Source organism: Sprattus sprattus (genome assembly GCF_963457725.1).
Source record: "Sprattus sprattus genome assembly, chromosome: 4".
Classification (NCBI taxonomy): domain Eukaryota; kingdom Metazoa; phylum Chordata; class Actinopteri; order Clupeiformes; family Clupeidae; genus Sprattus; species Sprattus sprattus.
In genome coordinates this window covers 4,725,967-4,752,097 of record NC_137923.1, presented here as the reverse complement: position 1 = coordinate 4,752,097, position 26,131 = coordinate 4,725,967, and the positions used below count along the sequence as shown (strand labels likewise).

Below are 26,131 nucleotides of genomic sequence, written 5' to 3'. Positions count from 1 at the left end.
TTTTGCAGTGCGAAGAGGCATTTTCTTTCCTGGTACGTTGAAACACGCCCCATAATCACAGCTCAATGGAGCAGACTCAGCCTCATATTCTGACTAGAATTATGAGTATGACATCGTCAGGCTAGTTGAATGGTTAATGCCTATCCAATCGTATGAGATTACCAGAATATTGGCGCTGTCAGGATAGTACCAACTTGTCTTGGTTGCCCTCACGAAAACGGTATCACAATTTACATACAATTGCACCCACATTTACCCGGCGCCTCCTCACAAGCCAAGGTATGTTATCTACATATTTTGGTACTCCCGTGAGGCTGGTGCCAATTACACCTACACAGTGTTCACACATCTAAACACCATTAACACTTCCTCACAGCAGGTAAGTGTTTTCTCAAATAGTTCCATGCTTCTCCCTGGCTAGGATTGAGGCACCCTTTGAATAGCCTGCCTTAAAGGTGCGTTAAGGATTAATAGCTATTCGCTAAAGGTATGCTAGCAGCTAAAACTAACGAAATCTCTTGAAATGTGCTGACTTTGACATTATGACAAACTAATTACTCAACGACTGTCCTAACACAGTCAAACATCAATCATGTGCAACACAAGACTAAGCAAGACGGCAAATAAGCTATTTACTAGATCGGCAGAAGGTAATCAAAGTCAGGTCGGCGGGCATCGGCAGGCAAAACTACAGAAGGCAGTTATATTCCTATCGACCCTGCTATGCCATCGGCACGGACGCAATTCTCCATATTAAAAGTCATTGTAGCGCCCCAATTTTTTTTAAGCTGTTATTTTAAGGTTAAACTGCTTATCCTAACCCTAATCCTGAAGCATAATTGTTGCATATTGTGCCTTTAAGTGGGTCAATCAAGCCAATTGGAACTAACCATTGTAGTGGGGGAAGTCCAAGTCTCTCCTGCTTCTCTTAGAGAAATATGAGTCCACCTCCATTTTGGTGCCTAGGTGAGAAGGGGGGATTTCACCTTCTGACAGTGTGTTTCACAGTCACCTGGGTTGGAGATTGTGCCTCTAATAACATCCCAGAACTGCATTGCTCCTTTTTGTTGACTTTCTCAGCACCCTGATGGTGTTTTTTTATCTCTATCCTCTGTCTCTAGTTTTCTCCCCAAGCTTTTCCATACAAGGGTTAAACTAGGGGCAGGAAGAGGATTTAAGAGTAGGCTTCTAACTGAGATATTGCATTAGAAGATGATCATTCACGTAGTTCACCATTTAAATTCTGAACTAGTTCATAGTTCAGTTCATTTTCATTATACAGGTAACTAACGGTAAGAATTCAACCTCTTAAGCAATGATATGCTACTGGCTTAATCTAAGATCAACAAGGGCATGTACACTAAATGAAAGACTGCTCAAAACTTAGCAAAGGTAAACCCTGTAACACTCGTATTTGTACATTAGCAGCTTATGCTAAGCGAGTTCACGAACAGTGCCATCATGCTAGATTAATTAGCCTAAGTGACAGTGCTGTTACAATTATGAGTAGGCTAAACTGTAACAAAAACATAATGACAAGGTATAGGCTACAAAGTCAAACTTACGTATACATGGACGCACACAACTTCAACAAAGTGCAACGGTCAATTATGTGAAAAAATGCCCGAAGTTAACTGCCACTCCATCTAAATATGCCGTGAAGAGCAATCAAAACACTGTCACATGACCAACGCAATTACCAAATATGGCCATATTGTATGGTAGTAGGGCTGGGGACCACTCTGACTCCCTCTGGGTGGTGAGATGAGGGGTGCTGCGTAAAAAAAATGGGCACCTACTGCACAACATGAGGCCCCACCAGCATTCAAAAAGCTAAAGGCTGATTCATGCTTCCTTACGTAAGCGTAAGCGCAAGAGGCCGCGCAAGCCCCTTGCGCGACCCTTGCGCGACTTCTTACGTCTTGCGTGCGTCGGCCCCTTTAAAGGCGGCTGCTTGCTACAGCGTTGGGGGTTTAACGGTTGCGCAAAATTTACTCAGTGCAGTTCATGCTCCCAAAGGTTGCGCGTGTTGTCATGAGCCTGCCATTTGCTTGGCAGATAGAAAGCTGTTTCCCTAACAGAAAGTCTGAAGCTTGAAGTTCTTTTCAAACCTTTCCTTGGGTAGCACTGTTAAACTGAGCAGACATGCAGACTTCATTTGAGTAATCTCATCACGTAACATTCGTTTTCTAAAAACAATCACATAGTATTGCATGTTTTACTGTGGTAGAAAATACGTTAGCTTAATGCTAACGTATATGGAAAATCCTATAGACACCGCGCTAGGTATTAGCATCAAGTAATTCACGTTAATGTTTTTGTATGAGCCTGACATTTGCTCTGCAGATAGATAACAGGTTCCCTAACAGAAAGTCTGAAGCTTGAAGTTCTTTTCAAACCTTTACTTGGGAAGCACTGTAAAACTGAGTAGACATGCAGAATATTTTAGTAACCTCATCTCGTATCATTCGTTGATAGAATGCAGGCTGCGAGGCTCGCGTAAGGGCTTACGTAAAAAATGACGCAAGTCTAGAAAAAGGGGCCGACGCACGCAAGACGTAAGAAGTCGCGCAAGGGTCGCGCAAGGGGCTTGCGCGGCCTCTTGCGCTTGCGCTTGCGCTTACGCTTACGCTTACGCTTACGTAAGGAAGCATGAATCAGCCTTCAGGCGGCTGCTTGGTTCAGCGTTGGGGGTTAACGGTTGCGCAAAATTTACTCGGTGCAGTTCATGCTCCCAAAGGTTGCTCGTGTTGTCATGAGCCTGCCATTTGCTTGGCAGATAGAAAGCTGTTTCCCTAACAGAAAGTCTGAAGCTTGAAGTTCTTTTCAAAACTTTGCTTGGGTAGCACTGCTTAACTGAGCAGACATGCAGACTACACTTGAGTAATCTCATCACGTAACATTCGTTTTCTAAAAACAATCACATAGTATTGCATGTTTTACTGTGGTAGAGAATACGTTAGCTTAATGCTAACGTATATGGAAAATCCTATAGACACCGCGCTAGGTATTAGCATCAACTAATTCACGTTAATGTTTTTGTATGAGCCTGACATTTGCTCTGCAGATAGATAACGTAAAAAATGACGCAAGTCTAGAAAAAGGGGCCGACGCACGCAAGACGTAAGAAGTCGCGCAAGGGTCGCGCAAGGGGCTGGCGCGGCCTCTTGCGCTTGCGCTTACGTAAGGAAGCATGAATCAGCCTTTAGATGGGCCTATAAAGAGTGCTGTGTGGAGATCAACAAAACTGGTTACTTTGCTCTTACCCAAATGGTCAGATGCAGGAGATAATTCTTCCTCCACCTCCTCTTGCCTCACCGGTGCCTTGTTGCGTTCATTCTTTTTCTTTTTGAAAAAGCTTCTTACAGCCATAACTTTTAAGGGTTGCTTCAGTGAATTCGGTGAAGTAATGTTAAGTAGATATGCTGCTTTAAAACATAATTGTGTTTTTAATCAACGATATCATATCATTTCTGAGGGCTTTAGTGCATGATTGGAATGACAGATGGATATTTCTGGGGCTATTTTTTTTAATTAATTCAGAAAACATTTGGGGCTGTAACCCTAGTTTGCCCAGGCCTACCAAAAAAAAATATAAAAAAGGGACAGTGCAGATGAGATTACATCAAAATACAAGCTAGATATTAGGCGAATGTATTGGCCTCTTGCAAAAATGTAATTAGTTTTGAATACAAGCAGGGTAGGCTATTCATGAGGAACACACACTTTGATGAACACACACTTCGACGTCTGGAGTAGGCCTGCTCATCTGTAAGTAAATGTAACCTGTTTACGTTAATTGCTGTGAAATTAGCTAGCCAATTGACGTGCATCGAACTGATTCATTTTGAAAGTTGCATAGCATAGCTCCCCCCTAAAACCTGAAGGCCACTTCATAGCATACCTACTTACAAAAATGTCTCTTACCTGTTTTCGTTGCTAGAATTATATCCGTTTGATAGCATGTCAACAGGCAGGGGCTACGAGAGAGATTCTAGAAGTAGACTGCTTAAAATGGTTATAGTTGTTCTCATTTGCATGTCCTTTTGATAGCATGTCAACAGGCAGGGGCGCCAGCAGAAAAAAGTTGTGAAGTAGGCACACACAAAAAAAAACCTGCACGCACATTCACACAAACGCGCGTAAAGAATGGGTTCTAATTTAAGTTAATTCTCCTTCTGTCAGTTGCATCAAATTGTTTTAGTACATCTTTGCTGTCGATTTCAAAGTCTTTGTCAAAATTCATGACAGTCCGGTCAGTCTTTGTACTTCGTAGATATATCTGTTGCTATGGAGTCCACGAAATACGCGCAAATCTCGCTGTAAATTATGTTGGGCCACGTCGTCATCTTATCCTCCCAGTTCTGCACTGGGTGGGGGATAGTAACGTAATCTCCAGTCAGAGTATTTAAACTGTGTTCCCATTGTAAGGACATTATTAGCTTACGATCTGTCTGAGAGTGGGCTGTCAAAGCTAGCATCATCGAAGTCATACAGTACAGTACATACATTCAATACAATTAACCTACATTTGAGTCCAACTGCATGACCATTCTTACCCTAAACTTACCCTTACAATAAAGAAGTGATCCTATTTCAACCATAACTTTATTTTAAATTATTTCTTTCTTTATGACATATAGTTTATAGTTTAGACAGCAACTTTGACATCTATATTCAACTGCATCCACTACATAATCTCAAACTTTATTTGTTGGTGTATCTCCAAAAAGGCTATACAACATTAAAACATTTCTTAATGAAAAGGAAACATGCATCACAATAATACTTCAGTGTAACCTGTACCTATGTGGAGTGCAAATATGTCTTGCTATTACACTACCCAACAGCTACACCTACGTCTGCTAACACTACAGAATGCATAATTCCTACGGGCACTGCACTAGTAGAAACAGAATTCACTAAACATAGAAACAGAATTCACTACTGTTCACTAAACATAGAAACAGATAGAGTGCCCTCAACTAGTTTCACACGCTACACTGTAAAACCACTTTTGTATTCTTATTTCATATATGTCTTATTTCAAGAGTATAGTTTAATTTGTCGATCAAAATACCGTGTAGGAGCCATTTGGGGTTCATATTTTAATAATGTTGGGACACTAGATGGCGCTCCCTTTAATGTGGCTCACACAATAAAGGGGTTAACGGTCATACAGGTTTCAGCTGTTGCTTGACAGAGAGAGAGGGAGTGCATATAGCTTTTTGACCGCTTCAGCTGTATTACCAAAGGTCTATAACATGTAAATTAGATGCCGTTTTGGATGTATGGACATGCTTATGGATTGGACTTTACTGTGAGAAATAAAGTTGGCATAATCAAGAACGAGAACGCAAATTGGAACGTTTATTTTACATCTAAAGCGCGTCAATCAAGCGCTCAGTCAGCAACCTCTCTGGGTTTTAAGTATAGACTTAGCCCATACATACAGTATCTTTCCATCTACAGTGATCTATTTTTAAACTGAAAGTTAACTGTTTCGAGTATCTAATTGTCTGCAAACATTGTCGTAGTTGCACAGAGTTTTGTTGGTGACCATTGACTGAGACAGGTATCCATGCATTTGTGAAGAAGTGGTCATTGAATACATTTTGTATCAAAGCAATGCAAAAGTTTCCACAGTTTAGTTCACACAGTCAAAGTCTGATATGGTGAACGTGTAAAGTGTTTTGAAAAAGCTATTGAGACAAATGTGAAAATGATCATCAAATGTTTCTGTCCACTGCAGGCACCAAAGCACGACATAAAACTACACGAGACAGGCCGTCTGGCCAGTGCCAGACTACACCTCACCATGTCCAACGAAACATGTTCACACTAGAAGTTCCCCTGCTCTCCCAGACTGTACAAGGGAGGAGTCTGACGCAGGTGAAACTGGCATGAGTCACAGAACAAACAGTAGCTGGTGTTCCTGCTGGAGTAAGACAGGTAGGTATGAGCTATGTGTTGCTACTCAACCAGAACAAGGTTTAGGGAAGGAAACTCCACCCATCCACACCCAACCCCACCCAAGACAATACTTTATCCCCCCCTTTCACTCTTTCAATGAATCACAGTTGTTTTTACGCCGAACCGTCAAGAAGTTGGTAGAATGTCCCATCATAAGATATTGTGGATTTGTTTCTGTGTAAAGGTATGTAACAAGTAATTACATATTTTTTAGAGAATGAGAAAAAAGACATCTGAATACATGTTAATCTTTGTTCATCTTTGATGGGGATTCTAAAGCACTGGAGTATTTGATGTTGTATGTTGATACTGAGGCTAGCAAACCCATCAGTTCTTAGTAAAACACCAAATTATCGTATTTCAGGTACTTTTCTGTGCGTGTGGCGACTCCTGTTTTCCTCCCTCTTTTCACGCTACGGCTCCTGAAGAAGTAGATGCAGGTTATGTCATAGCAAAAGGTGAGAGTACAATGAGAGACAATGAGTGTAATTTCTTTATGGACATCATTAATCTCTCTCTTTCTCTCTCTCGCTCTCTCTCTCTCTCTCTCTCTCTCTCTCTATTTCACTCTCTAATTCTGTCTATGTGCTTTAACTTGTAAAAAGAAAATTACAGAGGCAAAATGCACAGAGTTTCCCCACCAGGTTAACATCTGCTTGTCCTCCCTTTTCAGTTCATGTTCTTGGCTGTGCTTCCCAACTGAAACATGTTCATGCAAGTGACCCTGACTTTGCCATACACACCAATGGCACAATCGTTACACTTCACAGCACCAAGGTGCCCCTCACGGGGAGAGCCTTCTCAGTCAGGGCCCAGAGCAATAACGGGCAAAAAAGTAAAATGGATGTCTACATTTCCCAGAAGTTGTCTCAGGTAGGTCTACACTCAACTCAATTAAGTAGACTTAACGGGTCGTTCTGGAGTACAGGATATTTTATATTTGTCAAATAATTTGGAACGTCACATGAATGTTTCTCATACTTTCTAGCCATCAAAGACTGGAATTCTGAGACGCTTCAAGAGAAGATGGAGTCCTCCACCCATCTTTATTGTTGAAAATGACAGTTCGGGGCTTCCAAAAGATCTGGAATTGGTAAGATGCTTGGCAATATTGTCTTCGGTGTCTGCTTAATTTCTTGTAAAAAATGTGAAATGAGCCATCTTGATCTACAGTACATCATCACAGTCTATGGTCATAACTTACTTTACCTTACTGGCTTACTGTAAATATCATTCCTATTTTCAACAAGTGTGTCTGATTATCTTCCACATAACGCCTTTAATTCTAGCTTTGTGCTTGACCAATCATGTTTTAGAGCTGCTTACTATGCTTTGTTTGTCAGTTGATGGTAACTGAATATCTCTGGGCTATTTCTTCAGATTGGCTCTGATTCATCTGTAACGCACTCTGTGTACTACATGATCTCTGGTCCTGGAGTGGACGAGGATCCAATGGGGGTGATAAGTGTAGAACGCTCTGGGATGCTAAGGCTCCACAAGGCTGTCGACCGTGAGCAATACCCTCAATTTACAGTAAGAGAAAAGGAGATGCTAGTTTCTGTGATATTATTCTGTGAAAAGACTGTACTTTTTTCTGTAAGTGTACTTTTAAAAATCAATAGCTTTAAAGGCAAAAGCACACACACACAAAAAAAACATTCTGTTTCAACAGACATTTTCGCCATAATTATTGAATTATCAGATTAATTAGTTGTGACAGTTGCTGTAGAAAACATAACATCCCTTTTCTTTATTCACTCAAGTTCCTGGCCATGGTATTTGACAAGAAAACCAATGAGAGGACTGACTTGCCCCTGCCTATCATAGTCAACGTGGTAGACGTCAATGACAACGCCCCAACATTCACTGGGTCACTTCAATTCTCTGTTTTAGAACAGAGTGCAGGTAAGACTTAAGGAATTGTTTCTGAAGATGGTATTTCTGTTTAAATTATGATTCTCAGAATTATCTTTGCTTATCATCCAATCCTTCACCACCCAGTGTCCGGGTTTAAATATGTGCTGAAGCCTATACTGACCACCAAGTGTTTAGAACTAAAACTATTACTGAAATCTATCATTAAGGAAGGTTTTCCTTATCCATTCAATAGCGCTTTCAAAACTGCTTTTTAAGTATAGCACCTAATGGTATAGGAAATTATTTAGAGGTTTTATAACAATTCCCAAATTCATTTATTCCATTTTATAACCATTCCGTAACTAATTTCCTATTTATGTATCCTTCATTCAGATGCTGTTGTTGGGCAAGTTAAAGCAACAGACAGAGATGAGGAAGACACAGACCACACCAAGATTAAATACACTCTCCTGGATGGCAAGGACTTATTCTCTATTGATTCTCAGACTGGTGTCATTAAAACTAAAACTGCCACACTAGACCGAGAGGTAAGCTGAGACTCCTTCACTGTCCAAGGCAACTTTTTTTGTTCGAAAAAAACCTTCTACACATCTACTGATTAACTTATTACAAATCTGCAACTACATGTATACACGTGTAAAAACTATTTGTTGAGAAGACCTTTCTCTTCCCCTTTAATGCAGGTGAAAGACAAGCATTTTATTACACTTGAGGCTAGAGACATGAATGGGGCACCAAATGGTTTGTTCAACACAGCCACCGCCACGATTCTTTTGGAAGACATCAATGACAACCCACCCATTTTCTCAAAGACCTCGGTAAGCGTCCTAACTAACCTGGCAAATCAACAATAGGCAGGACAAGGATATGATTAATGTTATGACTGGTTCAGAAAACTTTAGATACACTTCTGATCATTTTCAGGGCCCAAGGGCAGATGTTGTGAGCTTCTATTATGTTATGTGCTCCAGTACATTACTCCTCATGTTGTTGACATAGTTGAACTAGTAAGTTCCTTAAATAAGTTCCTCAAGTAATCTATATATTCCTAAACAAATGTCAGTTTCTCTTCTCTTCAATTTTCAGTAGTTCCCTTCTTCCTGGTAGGATACACCAAATAGTACTTATTTACGTACGTATCCATGCAGATATGTACACTGTTGTCATGGTCTCTGTTTCCCTTTCCTACAGTACAGTACAAATGTCAAAGAAAATGGGGAAAGAGAAACTCCCCTACTCAGAATCCCAGTGGACGATAAAGACCTGACAAAAACTCCCAATTGGAATACTGTGTGCACCATTACCAAGGGCAACGATGACGGCCATTTCAGGACAGAGACGGACCCAGACACAAATGAATGCCTTTTGTACCTGGCAAAGGTGATTTTGATGACTCACAATGCTGTCAACATCCTGTCTTAGATTCCTAGATTGTTATGCCTGCATGAGGATTAGGTCAAAATCTGAAGTTTCTTTTTTTTAGAAAAGAAAAGAGGATGATCCTTTTTCAAGTGCTATTCGTATGTTTAATGGTGTTTTGAAATGTCATTACAGAAAACACATGCAGACATTCTCCTTACATACACCATGTTGCTAGTGCTGTAGTAGTGCAGTCGTGGAACAAGATGTCAATATTATCACTATATGCATTCGCTCACAGACATATATTCTGAAAGCTTGCATAGCTAGCATTCTCCCCTGTTGTCATGCCAGGGGATTACTACAATACCTGAACACACAGGTCTGACCTGATCACAAGCTGATAACAGTGTGGACAGGATGTTTTTAACAACAGTAGAAGGAAAGCAGCAGGTGCGGTTTATCCAGACATGCTGAATTCAGTTAGACTGAACACTGAACACATGTTTACCATTTGTTTTTCAGCCCTTGGACTTTGAAAAGAACAAAGCCCTGAAGCTTGAGGTTCAGGCTCAGAACGAGGCGGGGTTGAGTGGCACCCAGGCTGGCTGGGTCTCCGTTCCCGTAGATGTGAATGTTGAGGATGTGGACGAGGGGCCGGAGTTCACGCCCACAAACCTGGAGCTGAGAATCAAAGAGGGCCTGCCTAATGGCACAGTCATTGGCCACTACACTGCAACTGACCCAGAGACCAAGAGCAGCACAGGGATCAGGTAAGCCCCTTGTCCTTGTGATAAATGTGACATGCCTGTTCCTATGGTAACAGCAGAGGCAACCCTGCTGCTGTTACCTTTGCTACATCTTGTGTGTAGTCATTGTGACAGAACCATTTGAGCTTAATGATTTTTACTGTTTACATAACACTGTCTTTTGATATGGCCTACCCATCCTTATTGGGACTCTTATTGAAACACTCATAGATTCGTTTCAGTGGCTGCAGTTTTACTTGAATTTGATTAAATACAATTGTGAAGTCCTTTTTGTTTAAGAAATGTCAAATATTCCTGATTATTACTCCATGTGGTGCTGACATTGTTTGAAAACCAGCCAGGACTGTAATAAGGCTCTTTGTGATGCTTTGAAGATGCCCATCAAATAATCAGTGAATTGCTCTCATGATTTTGTATGGGTGTCCTGCAGATATTATGAGATCTCAGACCCAGCTTCCTGGATTGAGGTGGGTGAAACCACTGGCGAGTTGAAAATCGCAAACACTGTGGACAGAGAGTCGGACTTTGTCAAGAACAACATGTACAACATCACGGTGAAAGCAGTTGATTCCAGTAAGTAAACTGAGAAGATTGTCTTGCTTGCATCATCAATGCAGACACATTCCTTGTAGAAGGAGCCCAGTAGCAACTTCACAGTGACTCTCAGTGTTAATTCGCCGTAGGCTTAGGGTAATAAAAGAATTGCGAAAGACATTTTGGCACTCAGAAGCCAGGGTGTGTTTACTGCTTGTCAGTCATTTCTGCTAGACGGCTGGTCTCACCTCATCACCTTTCTGGGGAGTGAATAATCATACCCACTGAGTGACAAATAACTGCACCAGGTGCCATTACATTGAAACAGCTGGATTAACGATGACGCATTGGTACCAGAAAACTCATCAGTCTGATTCTCATATTCTATGACCTTTTCAACTAGCAGAGGTACAGTATCTTATGCACAGGTGTAGAACAACTGAAAAGTGTGAAATCTCATTGTATCATCATCCAGTATCATGGAATGGTTAGGTCAAATTGTATATGACCACAGTAGAACCTACTCATCCCACTCAAATTGTTATTGTTTCTTATGACTCTGCCTCTTGGCACAGTTAGGGGAAATCAAACATATTTAAAACATTAAACATTTAATTTCTTTCCATATGATTTATTTATTTTCTTTTTTTATCCTCAGGTGCTAAAACAGCCACAGGAACGGTTTTCATCATGGTGGATGATGAGAACGACAACCTGCCACTGTTCGTGTCCAATGACCTGATCCTGTGTGAGAAGAGCGGGGAGCTGGGCTCAGTTGTGATGGTGGCAGAGGACAAGGACAGCCACCCATATTCCTCCCCCTTCCTCTTTGAGCTGATGGAACCACACGAGGGGGAATGGAAACTGAGCAAACTCAACGGTAAAGTTTGTGACAGCGATACATCCAATTATTATCATGGTCACAACCATCACTCCTAAATATTCACTCAGTCACAGTCACTAGACCTGTCCATTCAACACGCACACTATGACATTCAGGATGGAAAACTAATTCTAAAATAAACATGATTATTGATAATGAGATAATTGAGAATGAAGGTGTGGTGTGATTGTGATGGTGACACTTGATGATAGTAATGACGAACAGCGCCATAGTAGGGTGGCAGGGTTGTTGTTATTCGTCCCACACCTTCACTTTTGTTTCTAAATTCCCCTCGTTTGATTCAGGTTCCTAATGCCTGGCGTGTCATATAACGTATTACTAACCCATGTTCTCGCAGACACTGCAGCCACGTTGAAGCAGGCCAAAGAGCTTCCGACAGGGCTGTACAGAGTCCCAGTGCTGGTCAAAGACTTGCAGGGCAAGGGAGATAGCCAGACAGCCACAGTGAGGATCTGCCGGTGCCGGTACAATCAGTGTCTAGACAGTCAGACGTCAGCTGTGCTGGGGGCTGGAGGCATACTGGCCTTGCTGCTGGGCCTAGCTATGCTGCTCTGTGAGTATGATCCGCAAACACAAGAACACACACACACACACACACACACACACACAGACACACACACACACACACACACACACACAGAGACACACACACAAACACACAAGAACACAGCCACACACAAGAACACATTCAAACAAATGTGTGCATGCACACATTTTGTTTGCATATTGGATTCCACACAGTGTGCATGTTGTAATTATTTGAATTATATCCCTGTTAAACAAGAAATAGGTATAGATCCTCTCAATTTTTTTCCACCAAGGTGTCCTGATTGCCGTTGTTTGTGTGACGAAGAGGGACATTGTGGAGTTTGTTGATGCTGGTGGGAGTGGAGGCAGGCTTCTGAAATCTAACATTGAGGGCCGTGGAGAGGAGGTAAATACTACCTACTGCTACGTAACTATACTACATGAAAAAAGTTCATGAATTCAAATTAGGCCTGAAGAGAATCCATGCAAAGCCCAGCAAAAATATAGCAACCAGTCAAACCCCAGTCTGACGTAGTACGTTGTATGTTGAAGAATGTTGGCTTTCATTTACATGTTGACTTTGTTTTTCACACTTAAGGTCTCAAGCCTCATTGTGCCTGCATCGGGGTTGGGCCAGGGTTCTTTCGTGGACATGCAAACTGGCATGGGCCAGTCGGTGAAAGGTTCTTTCGTGGACATGCAAACGGGCATGTTTGGCACCATGAACGCTAACTCCGTAGCAGGGGCGTGGCAGCCTGAGATCCTGATGCCAGATATGCTAACCAGAGACGGGCTGGAGATGAAAACTGATAGTCAGTACGACTTTGGCAGCACGGCAGTGAATGGGGCATTCAATGTCAACCAAAGGAATGCAACCTCTCTTCACACTTGGAGGACAAACGGCCTCTTTTTAGACATGGTGAGCACAGACATTTTGTAATTTTTCAAACGTTCACATTCACACCTATAATTATGTCCTGTTGTTCTTGCCAGAGAATGATACGTTTTGTTCAATGAACATTCTGACATAGAAATGATGTATGCGTCGTTAACCTGAAAAATGTATCCTTAACTTGAAAAGAAACAGCCATTGTGTTTTGATTGATGCCGTGTCACTGAGAACCTTGTCCTGCTGTGCGTTCGCAGAAGCTGAATTACCTGGCCACAGGTGAGGAGGGCAGGTATGCAGACGACATCCTCCACACGTATGGTTTCGAGGGGGAGGGCTCTGTGGCTGGCTCAGTGGGTTGCTGTAGTGACCAGAGCCACAATGAGAACATGGACTTCCTGAACACTCTGGGGCCAAAGTTCAAAACACTGGCCGAGGTTTGCAACAAAAAATGATGATAATGCACACAAATTGTAGGAGTGCTTTCCACCACTTCACAACAAAATGGACATTTTGAAATAGTTGCATAAGAAAATTGTAACTAGGGTTGTTATGGGTATGTTCTCCCGCATGTGCTTACTGTACATGGCAAGATATATGGGAATGGTTTCAGGGAATCTGTCCCACGAGAGGTTTTCTAACCAGAAAAGTTATTTGCACTTAATGTACATATGATGATGTTAGTATGATGTGTTTGGAGTCATCATGGCTTATTGTTTAGATCTCATTTTCCACACATTTGTTCAGGCCTTATGAGAGGGACTGTGAGAGGGACTTGATGTGACAGAATGGATATCTGTTCTGTGTTGTATGCATTTAATACAACACTGGTGCATATTGAAAAAAAAAAAAAATGTTTTCTTTTATGTAACTCTTCTCAGCCGCAGGCTATGACGACGCTAATTCTCAGCACTGTTTGGTTGATGATTAACTGGGTGTGGCTCCCCATGACGCACTAGTGTTGCTCAAGCCATGACATGAGAGCAGAGACTTGCTGCCTGAGGCAGACAAGAGTCTACTTTCACTAAAGCCCCCTACTGGTAAATTTGTTGCACTGCATGCATGGCATTTCAAAACACAAAGCACTGAACTTGACTGAATTTGTAAGGAATATTGACGAGCTGCGGGTACAGTAGTTTGCATGTGCACGTGGCATGTGGTTCTTTGTTGGCTCATCTTTTTGCATTTCGATTTTTTTTCATACATTATCACACCGCTTGTTTCAGGAACAGGAGAGGCTGGTAGAACATGAAGTCATAGGCATCATGATTAAAGTGTGAGTTTCAGATTAAAGCACTCTGTATTTCATCGTATCATTATTTTGAAGTGTTACCCAAATGAAGATCCATCTTTAAACATTCACATTGCCAGGCAACTATGTATAGTTTGCCATCTTTAAGGGCCAACAGGGCTGCTGATCAGCGGTATTAATATAGACTCAAACTCTGAAGTGGGCTCTGAAGATATAATTAGATGGGTGCAAATTTGCTACATATGCATAACTTAACCTCCTGTGGACAAGGACTTGGAAAGGAAATCATCTCAGTCTCTGGCTTGTTGTAATGATCAAATGTTTCAGTGTATTAAAAGAATCCCACTATGATATCTCGTTAGATCACAATTACTCTCATCGTAATCAGAAGAGTGTGCAGTGGAGAGTGGCTTTTCATCTGACACAAGAGCTTATGTTTGAGAGTAGTGCGCAAGTCACAGGGAGGATTTCCAACTCCACGTTCCCAGCGGGGCTAATTAGTGCCATCTTGAAGAAGTTACCATGCTCTATTTTGAATATCCTCCAAAGTGACGACACCCTTTCTCCTTCACGGAGCCAACAAAGAAAGAGCAACCCGTGCAGATTGAAACTCTTTCACCCGAGGCTGCATAAACGTACCCCCCAAAACCATGTCTTCCTTGCCAGGTCATTTTAAAATGCTGTGGTTAAAAAAAAAATCTGCTTATCCTGATGGTCCTGTTTCGTGTAATATGATTGCATCATACAAGGCTCATAAGTGAAGTTTTAATACCACTGTGCTCCTGCTGCCCTTAAATTGTACTTGCCACTGAATACGGTTGTGAGTGACACATGGACACGTCAATAAAATTGCCTGTCAGAGAATGGGATTTTCAAATACTGATTTGCACATACCACATTAACTCTTACTGGAGGGTTCCTGTCCATATAACCACACTTAATAGCGGTAAACACATTTTAAATTCTGCCACATTTTACACAATGGTTGCCCATATACTTTAAAAAAAATGCACCCTTTTAATTCAACTGCATCCTATTTCTACATTGTAAAGAAATGTTTAATGTGTATTATGAAACCTGGGCATTGTTGCATCAGTTTAGTCATCTTAATATTGGTGTTAATATTGGTGGAGGAAATACTCTTATTTAGGTAAAGAAAAGCAAAGGGATTGGTGAGGGAGGTTTCTGAACAACATGAACAGTGTTTTCTCTAATTCAGAGACAAATAATGCAGACTCCCTTCTGGTAACTCTGGGTCTGGTGTGAAATGTATCACCCAGCTCCAAAGTATGTGCCTCACCCTCACGCGAGGATGATTTGGAAGAGTGAAGTCAGAGGGTATGTAGGCTCCACTAACTATGTTTCCGACAGTGGAAATGTAACTGTACCTTGATGACAGAAGTCTTCATCACAAGTACTGCTCTCTCAAGGCTTGCCTCGAGGGATCAGTGGGCTGGCTTAACAGAGGCTTCCCTAAGTATTGCACTTTGAGTCCTGAAATGTAGAGGTCTTTAACTGTCAGCTTCATAGCCTTTTATCAATTAAGATTCTTAAAGAACAAAGGATCCTACATAAAGGAAAAGTCCTGTTCTTGAGCCAATGGAAAACCATATTCTATCAATAAACAGTATTTTACTGTAGTGCTCTAGGGAATACATATATTATTATTAATTTTGTGAAGTTAGAAAGAGAGAGATTAAAATCAGCAAAGACCCATGATGAAGCATGTTGCAACATGGTGCAGTGTGTTGAATATGCAGTATGTGACCGAAATACCCAGCCGTACAGACACTAATTGAAGATGTAAAGTACGAGTATAAATGGCAACTTAAAGGAATAATCTCAGAGAGTCCATTATTTCTAGAAACAATTAACTCCAAAAGCACAACCATGAAATGAATCTAGTGGAGCCACCACTGATAACTCCCCGCTTTACTGTAGAACATTCTAGCAAATGGGTCCTAATTTGTCCTGGTGTCTGGGAGGTACCAGGGAACAAAGAAAAATATATAAAAAAAATAAGCCTTCGTCAGTCCATAATTCCACAGCTCATCCATTTATTACAGACTTTTTTACAAATTGAAAAAGTTAACCACTATCTGTTTTTAGAAGGAAATAATTATTCAAACATCCAGAGATAAATGCATAACAAGTCTCATTTGTAAATGCTGCATGAAAGGTCTGAACCAATTTACTCCTAAAACCATGTTTTTTTTAGCAACACTAGGTGTCAGTCTTATCCCTTTAGAAAGGAGAGCAATTCAAATGTAAGCTTGGTTTTAACTCGGAGAGTAAATGCTATGGGCCACAAGTAATCAGCAATCAAGAAACACAAATTATGTCTTCAGGGCTGGTTAAGACTTGAGCTGACAGGCAAATAAATTAAACTTAAACTTGGACACACAAAAAAAAAGACTCAGAAAGTGCCTCACTAAGTATATTAGCAAAAACCCAGATTTGTACCACAAAGTATCTCACCAAGTAGTTGGTATTCAACCAACTGTGTGCAGATAAAGAACAGATGACAGACTTAAAATGCTCTACTGCCATACTTCCCACTTGCTGCCATCTGCATGTTAGCTCTTATACAATGTAATACAAAACCCATGAGCTTAAAGTTCATGAGTTCACAGACTGATAAACTTAAACAAAGTGACTATTGGTGCGAAATTCTGTGGCGATAAGATTTGCACTATTGTTACGGATCTGTGTCAATAGAAGCGTATTAGTTTGCGCCCCCTGGTGTTCAAGTGTATTGGTGGTACATTGTTGCCTTTACAAGCAGTTGATTCACATTTGAATCCCGTAATGGCCAATTTTAATTAATTGATTATGGTCAGTACCTTTAATCAATGCATGATGTTAAAAAGTTACAGTCCAAACATACCGCCTACACTGACTAAGCCATGTCATTGAGGCACGCTGACTGGAGGGCCATTGAGTGAGGCGCGCTCACTTGAGGTGCCCACACCAAGCAGTGCCCTATTACCCCGTGTCGACTAGGTGCCATGCTAGGGTTCACCACAGCGGAGGAGGCAACTGCCCTCTTGACCCTCTCCACTGACAAACGCCATGTTTCCTAAAGCTACGGAATGGGAATAAACCATGTGGAAAGAACTCTACGGAAAATTACAATAATATTCAAACTGTTGGTACGGAATTTAATTCTGTAGCTATATTGCACTGACTATAGTTCTAGTTCCATCACAGCTAACCACAATTTTTTTCTGAAAATGGACTGAAATGTTTTTGTCTCATCTCACACGATCTAACAATATGGCGATGGACCAGTAGGCAGTTGAATAAGAAAAAGCTAACTAACTGAATGAAAACACCACAATTGAGTCTCTTGCGGTATTTCTTTCCACATTTTAGTTAATAAATGCACAGAAAATAAGCATTGGATAAATCATGCCATTTTCTTTGACACTGTGCAAATCCTTAACTATTCTTACAACTATTGAGGAATATATGCACAATTAATTGAATTCACTATGAAGGGAAAATAATCTTCTCAAGTTACAATTTGTTCAACCCATTGTGTTCCATTGTGTTCCTGTCAGTATTGTCAGTGCTAAACATGTTTCTGAATAGTTAATTTGAAATATAAAATTAGAATATCATGGAAAAGTAATTTTTTTCCGTAGTTTAATTAATCTTCCTATATTCTGGAATCATGACACATAAAGTGGCATGTCTCAAGTCACAGCTCATGAAAAGCTAGTAAAATCTCAAAATATCAGAATGAAACATTTATACTACAGAAATGTCGACCTTCTAAAAAGTATTTTAGTTTATGCACTCAATACTTGGTAGGGGCTCCTTTTGCCCAAATTACAGCATTGCAGCGTGGCAGGGAGCCAATCAGCCTGTGGCCCAGGTTGCTTTGATAGCGGCCTTGAGCTCGTCTGTATTTTTGGGTCTGGTGGATCTCATTTTCTTCTTGACAATATCCCATAGGTTTCTATGGGGTTTCGGTCAAGCAAGTTAGCTGGCCAATCAAGCACAGTAATACCATGGGCAGTAAACCAGTTACCAGTCGTTTGGCACTGTGGCCAGGTGCCAAGTCCTACTGGAAAAGGAAATCAGCATCTCCATGAAGCTTTTAAGCAGATGGACGCATGAAGTGCTCTAAAAACTCCTATTTGACTTAACACTGTTTTGTACTGTACATCTTATGTTACTCTGTACATAACCGTATTGTATTGTAGTGTCTGTTGGTTTTCGTATTGTCTGTACTGTCTGTAATTATTGTATATATGAGAGCTGCAAGATACCTGAATTTTCCTTACATGATTAAAGTATCTATCTATCTATCTATCTATCTATCTATCTATCTATCTATCTATATATCTATCTAATTTGTTGACATGCACTTGCATATCTTAATGAGTCAACATGGTCCAACATAGATATGGAAACAAAGCACCACAGTTTAATTCATGAAATTACATCTCAGCTGGTGGAAAGGCATGTTTTTCTTTTCTAGTTCATGGTCCCAAAACAGCCATTTTTAAGATGTGTTAATTTCCATCATGAACTGTATACTGGAAACTCGTCATTGCAAATGAATGGCCACAGAGAGAGGAGCTTGGACAGTGAAGAGGATTGTCGAAACCAAGCATTTCCTGTTTCTTTTGTATGTTTTCTTGACGTATGTTGTGTACTGGATCCAACACGTGCATGTAACTCATAACATAAGTGTGTTTTCTAGTCCATTCAGCAGCAGAGTCATGATTAGGATCATGGATATGGATCATTTGATTCAGTTATGCGATAAACCACAACGAAGCACATGTGAGACCCCAAACAATTTTAAGACGGAAGACATCTATTGATGAAACACTAAGCACTGGTTTTGTGTTAAGTCTTCCTGACTGCAGAGGGAACATGATTAGGCCTTTGCTGAGGATATCATTCTGTACTGGGATTGGTGCATGAATGTACAGTATACTATATAAAAGATAATTGACAGCCAAATAAAAACCCCATTTCGGTGGTAAATATTAATTCTGAATCATGTATTTACAGATGTAATGTTAGCTTAATTGTAATGCAGGTTTTTTTTTTGAGAATTGCTTTGTATGCAAAGTTCTTCTTTATTCACTGGCATTACTACGTTTTTTAAATTTGATTCTTCACTGTTATTCTGTATTCTTGCAGTTTAGAGATAAGGTGGCCATCAAAAGGCAGATGCTTCTGCTCCCCTTTTCCGCCCTGTCTGGGTTGAGGCCGCTCTCTTTGAGTCTTGCGAAACAAGATGCCCGTGAGTAACTGTGCTACCCAGGGGTTGTGTAATCACTGAGTAGCATAAAAAAAAAAAAAAGCTGTGTGCGTTTTTATTGGGTACTCACTCTGCCTGAGAGCTGGGTCCCTACTTTCAAGTTGGTAATAAACGTTTACACGTTTGCTCGATGTGTTCAAGTTTTCCAAAATTCCAAAGGAGTTTTCCACCACATTAATATTCCTCTTGTATAGTAGAGCCAATCACCTGTGGTGGCAATGGCCAAAGGTACAGAACAGAAGTGAGACGAGTCTACCACAAACAGTGCAGTAGTGTTAATGAGCGCATCACGTAAACATTACAACCCAACCCCTGCTAAGAGCAGCAGGGACACAGACGCTTTTCAGGGGGGTGAAGAGATGGAATGATAAAAAGGGAGGCTGTTAGTTCAGTAGTGAAACATAATTGATGAATGAAAGCAGACCGCTCATTACGGCCCCACTCCCTGATACTCTGCTACAACCCCCTTAAGATCCCTCTGAGGCCCTGGGTGGTGGTCGGCATGTTTATCTTTCATGATTAACGCTAACCCTTTAAGGCATATTCGCATGGTCTAGTGAACACACATGTGAAAAAGGTCACCATCCATGAAATTCAATCAACAGTTTGGTTATGTTTTTACCTAAAAGTGGAATGTGGATGGCATGTTTGTTCACATGCGAGTCAGTGAGAGAGAGGGAGAGAGAGAGAGAGAGAGAGAGAGATGAATGCACTTTATGTGTGTATCCTTAAAATGAATGTTTTAATGTTATAAAATATAGTATATCGTATTGATTGTTAAGCAGAAATCTATATGCCTATTGAACAAATACATATTTTATTCTGATATAATACACAACATACCCCCATCTGTCCAGTGAGGAAGAAGAGTGAGGTTGATGATGAAATGAACTACAGGAAAAAACTCCAAACCTGTCGATGCATGTCAAGCTTTTTTCAGACATGACAGTATGTACAAAAACAACACCAGGGTAATTTCAGTGATCAATCACACTGTCAGGATCTGACCACCAGTTAATATAACTCTGCCCTGCCTTTTGACACAGCCTCTTCACCTCTTAGAGTACACTCAAGTCACCTCTGGATGTTTTTCTGCTCGTAATCTCATCTTTCCTCCTTCCCCTTTCATTTTATGCAGTATGATTTAATACTGCCTAATTGGATTCAGTAATTGACCTGTACAGGTGACCTTCTGGCAGTGTCAGAACTGTCTGCTGTACAGATTTTCTTATTGCTGTATACCATGGTGCTCGATATGAATTTGCCTCTCTCTTTCGGGATGTTCTACACTTAATAAAGTATTGTGGAATGGATGGTGCCTGAATTTCTAAAAGGGGATTACTGAGGAGTTAAATGAGTTGGTTACCTGGCAACCACAGACCAAGGCCAAAGTGATTAAGCCCACAAGCTGCATGCAGTGCAGTGGTAACAATAAGGCTGCATCAGCCGAAGGTCACAAGTAATTAAGTCCTACATCACAGCTTAATTTGGTCACCTTCAAATGTGTGTGTGTGTGTGTGTGTGTGTGTGTGTGTGTGTGTGTGTGTGTGTTTGTGAGAGAGAGAGAGATAGTGTGTGTGTGTCTGTTCAGGGAGAGTAAGGCAATTATCAGAATGAAAATATTGTTAGAGTAATTTGCAGCAATGGTACCACATTATTTTCCACATATACATCCATATTTAGAAGCTGATTAATCACAACTCTGTGTTAACATGATTTTTTTTATCTGACTAATCAGTTCGTCTTCTAGTAACAAATTATCTCTTGACAAAAGTCCATTAGTTTTATAAAATGAAATAAGGCCCTATAAAATTGCACCACTCAGATAATCATAATTCATATTGTACATTTACATTTAGCAAACACTTTTTTCCAAAGCGACGTACAAGGTAGATAAATAGTATGATTTGGTGAGTTCAACGTTTGCACAAGCTAAGCATGATGATCACGAGTGTTATTTGACCAGGAATGCGTTGGTGTGTGTCCACGTCCATGTGGCAGAATGGCTTTAACAGCAAGTCCAGATCAATGATAACCATCAGTTCTTATGTTTATCAGGTGTCTCCCATTTGTCTTGATCATCTTTGAGATGTTTCTATACCATGATGAGAGTCCACCTGGGGTAATCCAAGTGACTGGACATGTTTTGGAAAGGCACACGTCTGTGACTGGAGCTCCACGTGAAATGTGATGGGGAGAGTACACCCAATCAGAGGAAACAACTGCTGTAGGGTTCATATACAACACGCTTAAACCTACATAAGAGGAAGATACAAATGAGACAAACACAACACATTACAAATGATATTAAAAAGCACTCACTGACATAAATAACAGTACATTCTGCTTTAAATAAAACCTTTAAATTAACAGGATGTGTCCACTTAGCCTATACAGTTATTGAACGCAGAGGTTCCCTAATAGCATGACCCATTACCATGCATGGCCACGACCACATGGATTTGTTTTTATTCCAGTTTCTTCAAGGTGACACCGTGTCACTCTTGCTTCCTCTCTCCCCATCAAGTGCTGCATTTTTCTTCTTTTGGAATTGTCTCCCCTCTCATTGTACTTTCTTGAAAACCATTAGTATTGTGTGCCGCTATATTCCCAAAAATACAAAAAAAGTGCACTTAAGGGAGGAAGAAAAAAAAAAAAAGCCAACAATGTTGGTCTTAGCATGGAGCTAATTAAAATTCTGCAGATATGCTGGTGGTCGGGAGACTGTGATGGATGTAGTGTCAGAGCTCCTGGGCTCCGGGAGGAGCACTGAAGCGGCACCGCCAATCGATAGCGCCGGCACAGAGCAATGACACTGCACAGGCATTTAATGAACTAACAGTTTTATCTGTTAATTACATGCCAGCCACACATTGGTGTTGCCCCCTCCGGCTGCAGGCCCTCGCTGCTTGTCCACATAATTGCAATTTCAAATAGCAAATACATCCCGGTGATCCGCACTTTCCCGTAGTTCTTTTTTCATTTGTGGTTATCTCTCGCGCTTTGTTTGCCCCACCCCCACCCTTTCCCCACCTTTTTTTTTTAAGAACAATAAAAAAGGAGCTGCTTCAGCCCCACCCCCCCCCCCCCCCCCCCCCTACATTGCTATAAACTGGTGGCATGGGAACACCGTTATTTATTAGTGCTATGAACGCGACCAGTTTGTAAAGGGTGTGTCCCACAATCCCTAAACTACTAACGATTACTCCAGCCTTGTTTATACATCTGAAGTATAACTGCATCCAGATAAAGCATATTTTAGTACTACAGAATCCGGGACTCGCTATAGCTGCTCTGCCAAGACTGGTGGTACACTTCGTCCTCCTGAAGTCAATGCAACCATTCCATCTAGAAACCCCATTACCTGAAGACATAAAATTGACATGTAATTTAGTAGGAGCAGTAATTAAACATATCACACTCTTTGAGCTCATGCCAGTGGGAGGAAGGTGTGACTGTGCACTACAGAGGAACTGGCAAACTGTATAGAAGAGCCCCCATATTCAGATCCAACATTGGCACAAGAGCAGAAAAAAAAAACATATCTGTATCAATATGCATACAATTTAGTTTGCCTTGTCTTTGACTTGTCCAATCAGGTGTTCATCTGGAAAAAGAGAAAAAAAACAGAGTACCTTACAGACGAAAACTTCATAGCTTATACACTGGACACATGTGATGTGGGCATCAACTAAGAGCCTGGTTTTAGTGCATCTAGTCTTCGACATCCAAATAATCACAACAAGCCTGCAGTGCCACCTGCAATTTATTTCTAAATTTCTAAACCTAGTCTGGTTGCACGAGAGATAGGATGCGGAGAGAGAAAATCCAGAGTCCTCTGACAGAGATGACATTTCATGAAGTCGGCATGAAAAGCTGTGGATTAATCAAGCACTGAAGCTAATTAACACCCTTGCTTCAGAAACTATCAATGCACCAGCTCCATGTGTCTCGTATTAAAATGTGAATCCTTCTTTCACATATTAGAGGGCACACAGACGTTATGATTTAGACAGACACACACATGTAACTCACTGTATGACACCGCACTTGTCTACCTCATTTCAATCCTGACTGCTAAACTGTGTTTAACTGTAAAATAAACCTCTTCATATACTGAGCCATAAATTCACACCCACAATGTATCTACCCCCATTATTTAGAAGAATTAATTTTCTTCCTGGTTAGGACAAGACTATACAGTATGTCTTTGTGAGTGGGCTTTGTACATAGAAAGATGGTAAAATGGTGTCTTAGTATGGGGCTGATGATCTTATAAACACGCACCAGCATGCACTAAGGAGTGAGAATGTTTTAATTAAGCAATAAGGTTCGAGAGGCAGTACGGTATCGTCAATAATGTACTTGTTTGAGGGAGTTGTTAGGCCCGACGCGCAGCGGAGGGCCGGCAAACCATCGAACAAGTACATTATTGACGATACCGTACTGACTCGAGTACCTTATTGCTTTTATAACACGGTTGCCAGCGACTTTAACATTGTGTATCGCATTTCAGTAGCCAAGAGAAAATAGTTCCCCTTTGTGTGGCTGTTGCTATTGTAGGCCTGAAATTATCAAGTTCCAAGTTAATCTAAGCATGTCCTCTTTCTTTATTAATAAGTGTGGCTCTTGGGTGCTCCAGTGTACCTTAAATGGGAAAGCAGAGGTCAGAGTTCACTGTATTTTAGGCCTAACTGCTAGACAAAGAGGGTTTTGCTTAAGATGACACTCAGCTGGACGCCACCTGCCGCTTCCCATTAGACAAATCGTCTCCACCTATTTTGAACAAAACTCTCTCTTATTTGGAGGTAACTTGGGGAAATGTCATATGAGAAGTAGGCAAAGTTACATACTATTCTGGGATTTCTGATGGGTATAAGAACAGGTTGTATTCTGTGGCTAGTTAGATCTTGGATTCCGGACTCCAAACTCCTGTTCGTCTGTCGGCGTGTGTATGTTATTAAACCAGCTCCAGTTATCCTCAATCTTGATGGCTCTTGGCTCTTTTGATTATCGAACTCAGATCTAGTACAAAGTGTTACCAATTCTCTACATCATAGTTGTCGACCGCGAAAGGTACTGAATAAGGACAAAGAAAGCGTCAGGAGATGTGGTTTTCGCCGCCTGGCTCTCGTTCAGCTGCAAGCGCGCATTAATTGGTAAGAATGGCATACTTTTGCTAAAATATATGCAGCTGAGTGAAGTCAGAAGCGATTACGGCTATCCTGACGTAGTCCTCAGTTAAAGAATTCTAAATTAAAGAGTCTTAAGGTTGAGGAACATTGGAATACCTGGTAATAATATGTCTTATGTTTGTAGAACGTGTATGTTTGTATACTAATGTCTTGGTGAAGTTTGTTGAAGTGTATGTTTGTATACCAATGTCTTGGTGTGTACGTATTGTGTATATCGTGTCTAAAGTGAAAGTTTACGAGTGAGAGGAGTTCGCCGTGCTTTCGGTTAAATGGTATGATGTTATGCGCTGATAGTGTTTAGAACTCCACTTCCCAGCATGCTTAGAGTTACGCATGCGCAGTAGGAGTACAAACGCTACAGGCATATACGGTAGGAAAAACGTTGGTATAATTATATTTCTTTAGAATAAAGGGTGTGTGTGTGCAGATTGGAGAAGGTCTCTCTGCAAGAAAGAGTGTGCAGGTTGGACAGGAGCTCCTTGCATTGTGAGAAAGTGTGTGAACCTGAGTTACGAGTGGATGATAGCCTATAGTAAAAACGGATAGAAGAGGATCTCTTCGTGAATAACGTGATAATTAAAGAAAGGTGTAATTAAAGAAAGGTGTAATTAAAGAAAGGTGTAATTAAAGAAAGGTGGTTAATGTTAAAGAAAGGTGTTAATTGTGGGATCTCTGCGTTGACAAAGTGTGTTAAATTGTAAAAGTATTACGTGTAGGCCTATGTTGTTTAAGTTGTTGGTGAAAGTATAGCGCTATGAGTAATGCTCTCTTCGGTAAAGAGTGTGGTATTTATGTTATGTGTAGTTTCAAAGAATGACGATTCTGTGAAATATTGTAAGTTGAAGTATTAAGCATTTAAACTGAGAATAAGTTAAATACATCCAACACATAAGGTACAAAACACAAGGGTGCTGGGAGAACAAGATTGACACATTTCCTTAAGCAACAGACATATAAACACCACACGCAGTTGTTCAGTTATGAATTGTCAATGAATCATAAATGAGAAATTGTCCTTGAAATGAGAAATTGTCATTGAATATTCCGTTAAAGGTAATTTCGTGACTAGTGGAGAAAGCAGATAAGAGACTGCATTGTGAGTATAGTGAATTCTAGAGAATTTGAGATTGTTGTTGTTATAAAGTTTAAAATATAAGTTTTAGAGGTGTTTTTAAGTTTTTGGAAGAAACATAAGCTAAAAAGAATACATTAGGAAATTGAAATTAAGGGTTTAAATTGGAAGACTTGTATGATGATAAGTAGTAGGCTACATTATAGGTTATTGTGAGTATTTTTAAATTGGCAAAAATATTAGGTGATCGTAAGAAATTTAAATGTGGGGCAGCGAGATTACTAAATTGTTTGTTGAGAAAATTATATGTGGAAAAGACATTGTAATTAATGTTATTTGACAGAATTGTGAGTAGGGGAAAAAAGTAAGGGCCATATCATCCTGCTATAGGCTACGAGTTATTTTCTGTCATAGAGGGAGAGAGACAGAGGGGCAGCGCGTAGGAGAAGCAGAGAAAGGAGGGGTTAGCCCCTCCCGTACGGCTCCTTGTCAC

At 40.7% G+C, this 26,131-nt stretch overlaps 1 protein-coding gene across 1 annotated transcript; it reads left to right on the top strand.

The window, feature by feature from the left end:
- Positions 1-6,115: 6,115 nt before the first annotated feature.
- On the top strand, positions 6,116-13,333 carry LOC308363763 (desmocollin 2-like protein; the record flags this gene model as incomplete). The annotated part of the gene is made up of 16 exons (XM_080836611.1): positions 6,116-6,157; positions 6,338-6,431; positions 6,647-6,846; positions 6,962-7,066; positions 7,354-7,506; positions 7,737-7,878; positions 8,224-8,378; positions 8,535-8,669; positions 9,043-9,231; positions 9,736-9,983; positions 10,411-10,553; positions 11,173-11,394; positions 11,756-11,971; positions 12,240-12,352; positions 12,545-12,865; positions 13,093-13,333. The coding sequence occupies 16 exons, from the start codon at positions 6,116-6,118 to the stop codon at positions 13,288-13,290; spliced, it is 2,676 nt and encodes an 891-aa protein (XP_080692737.1). The 3' UTR covers positions 13,291-13,333.
- Positions 13,334-26,131: the final 12,798 nt, after the last annotated feature.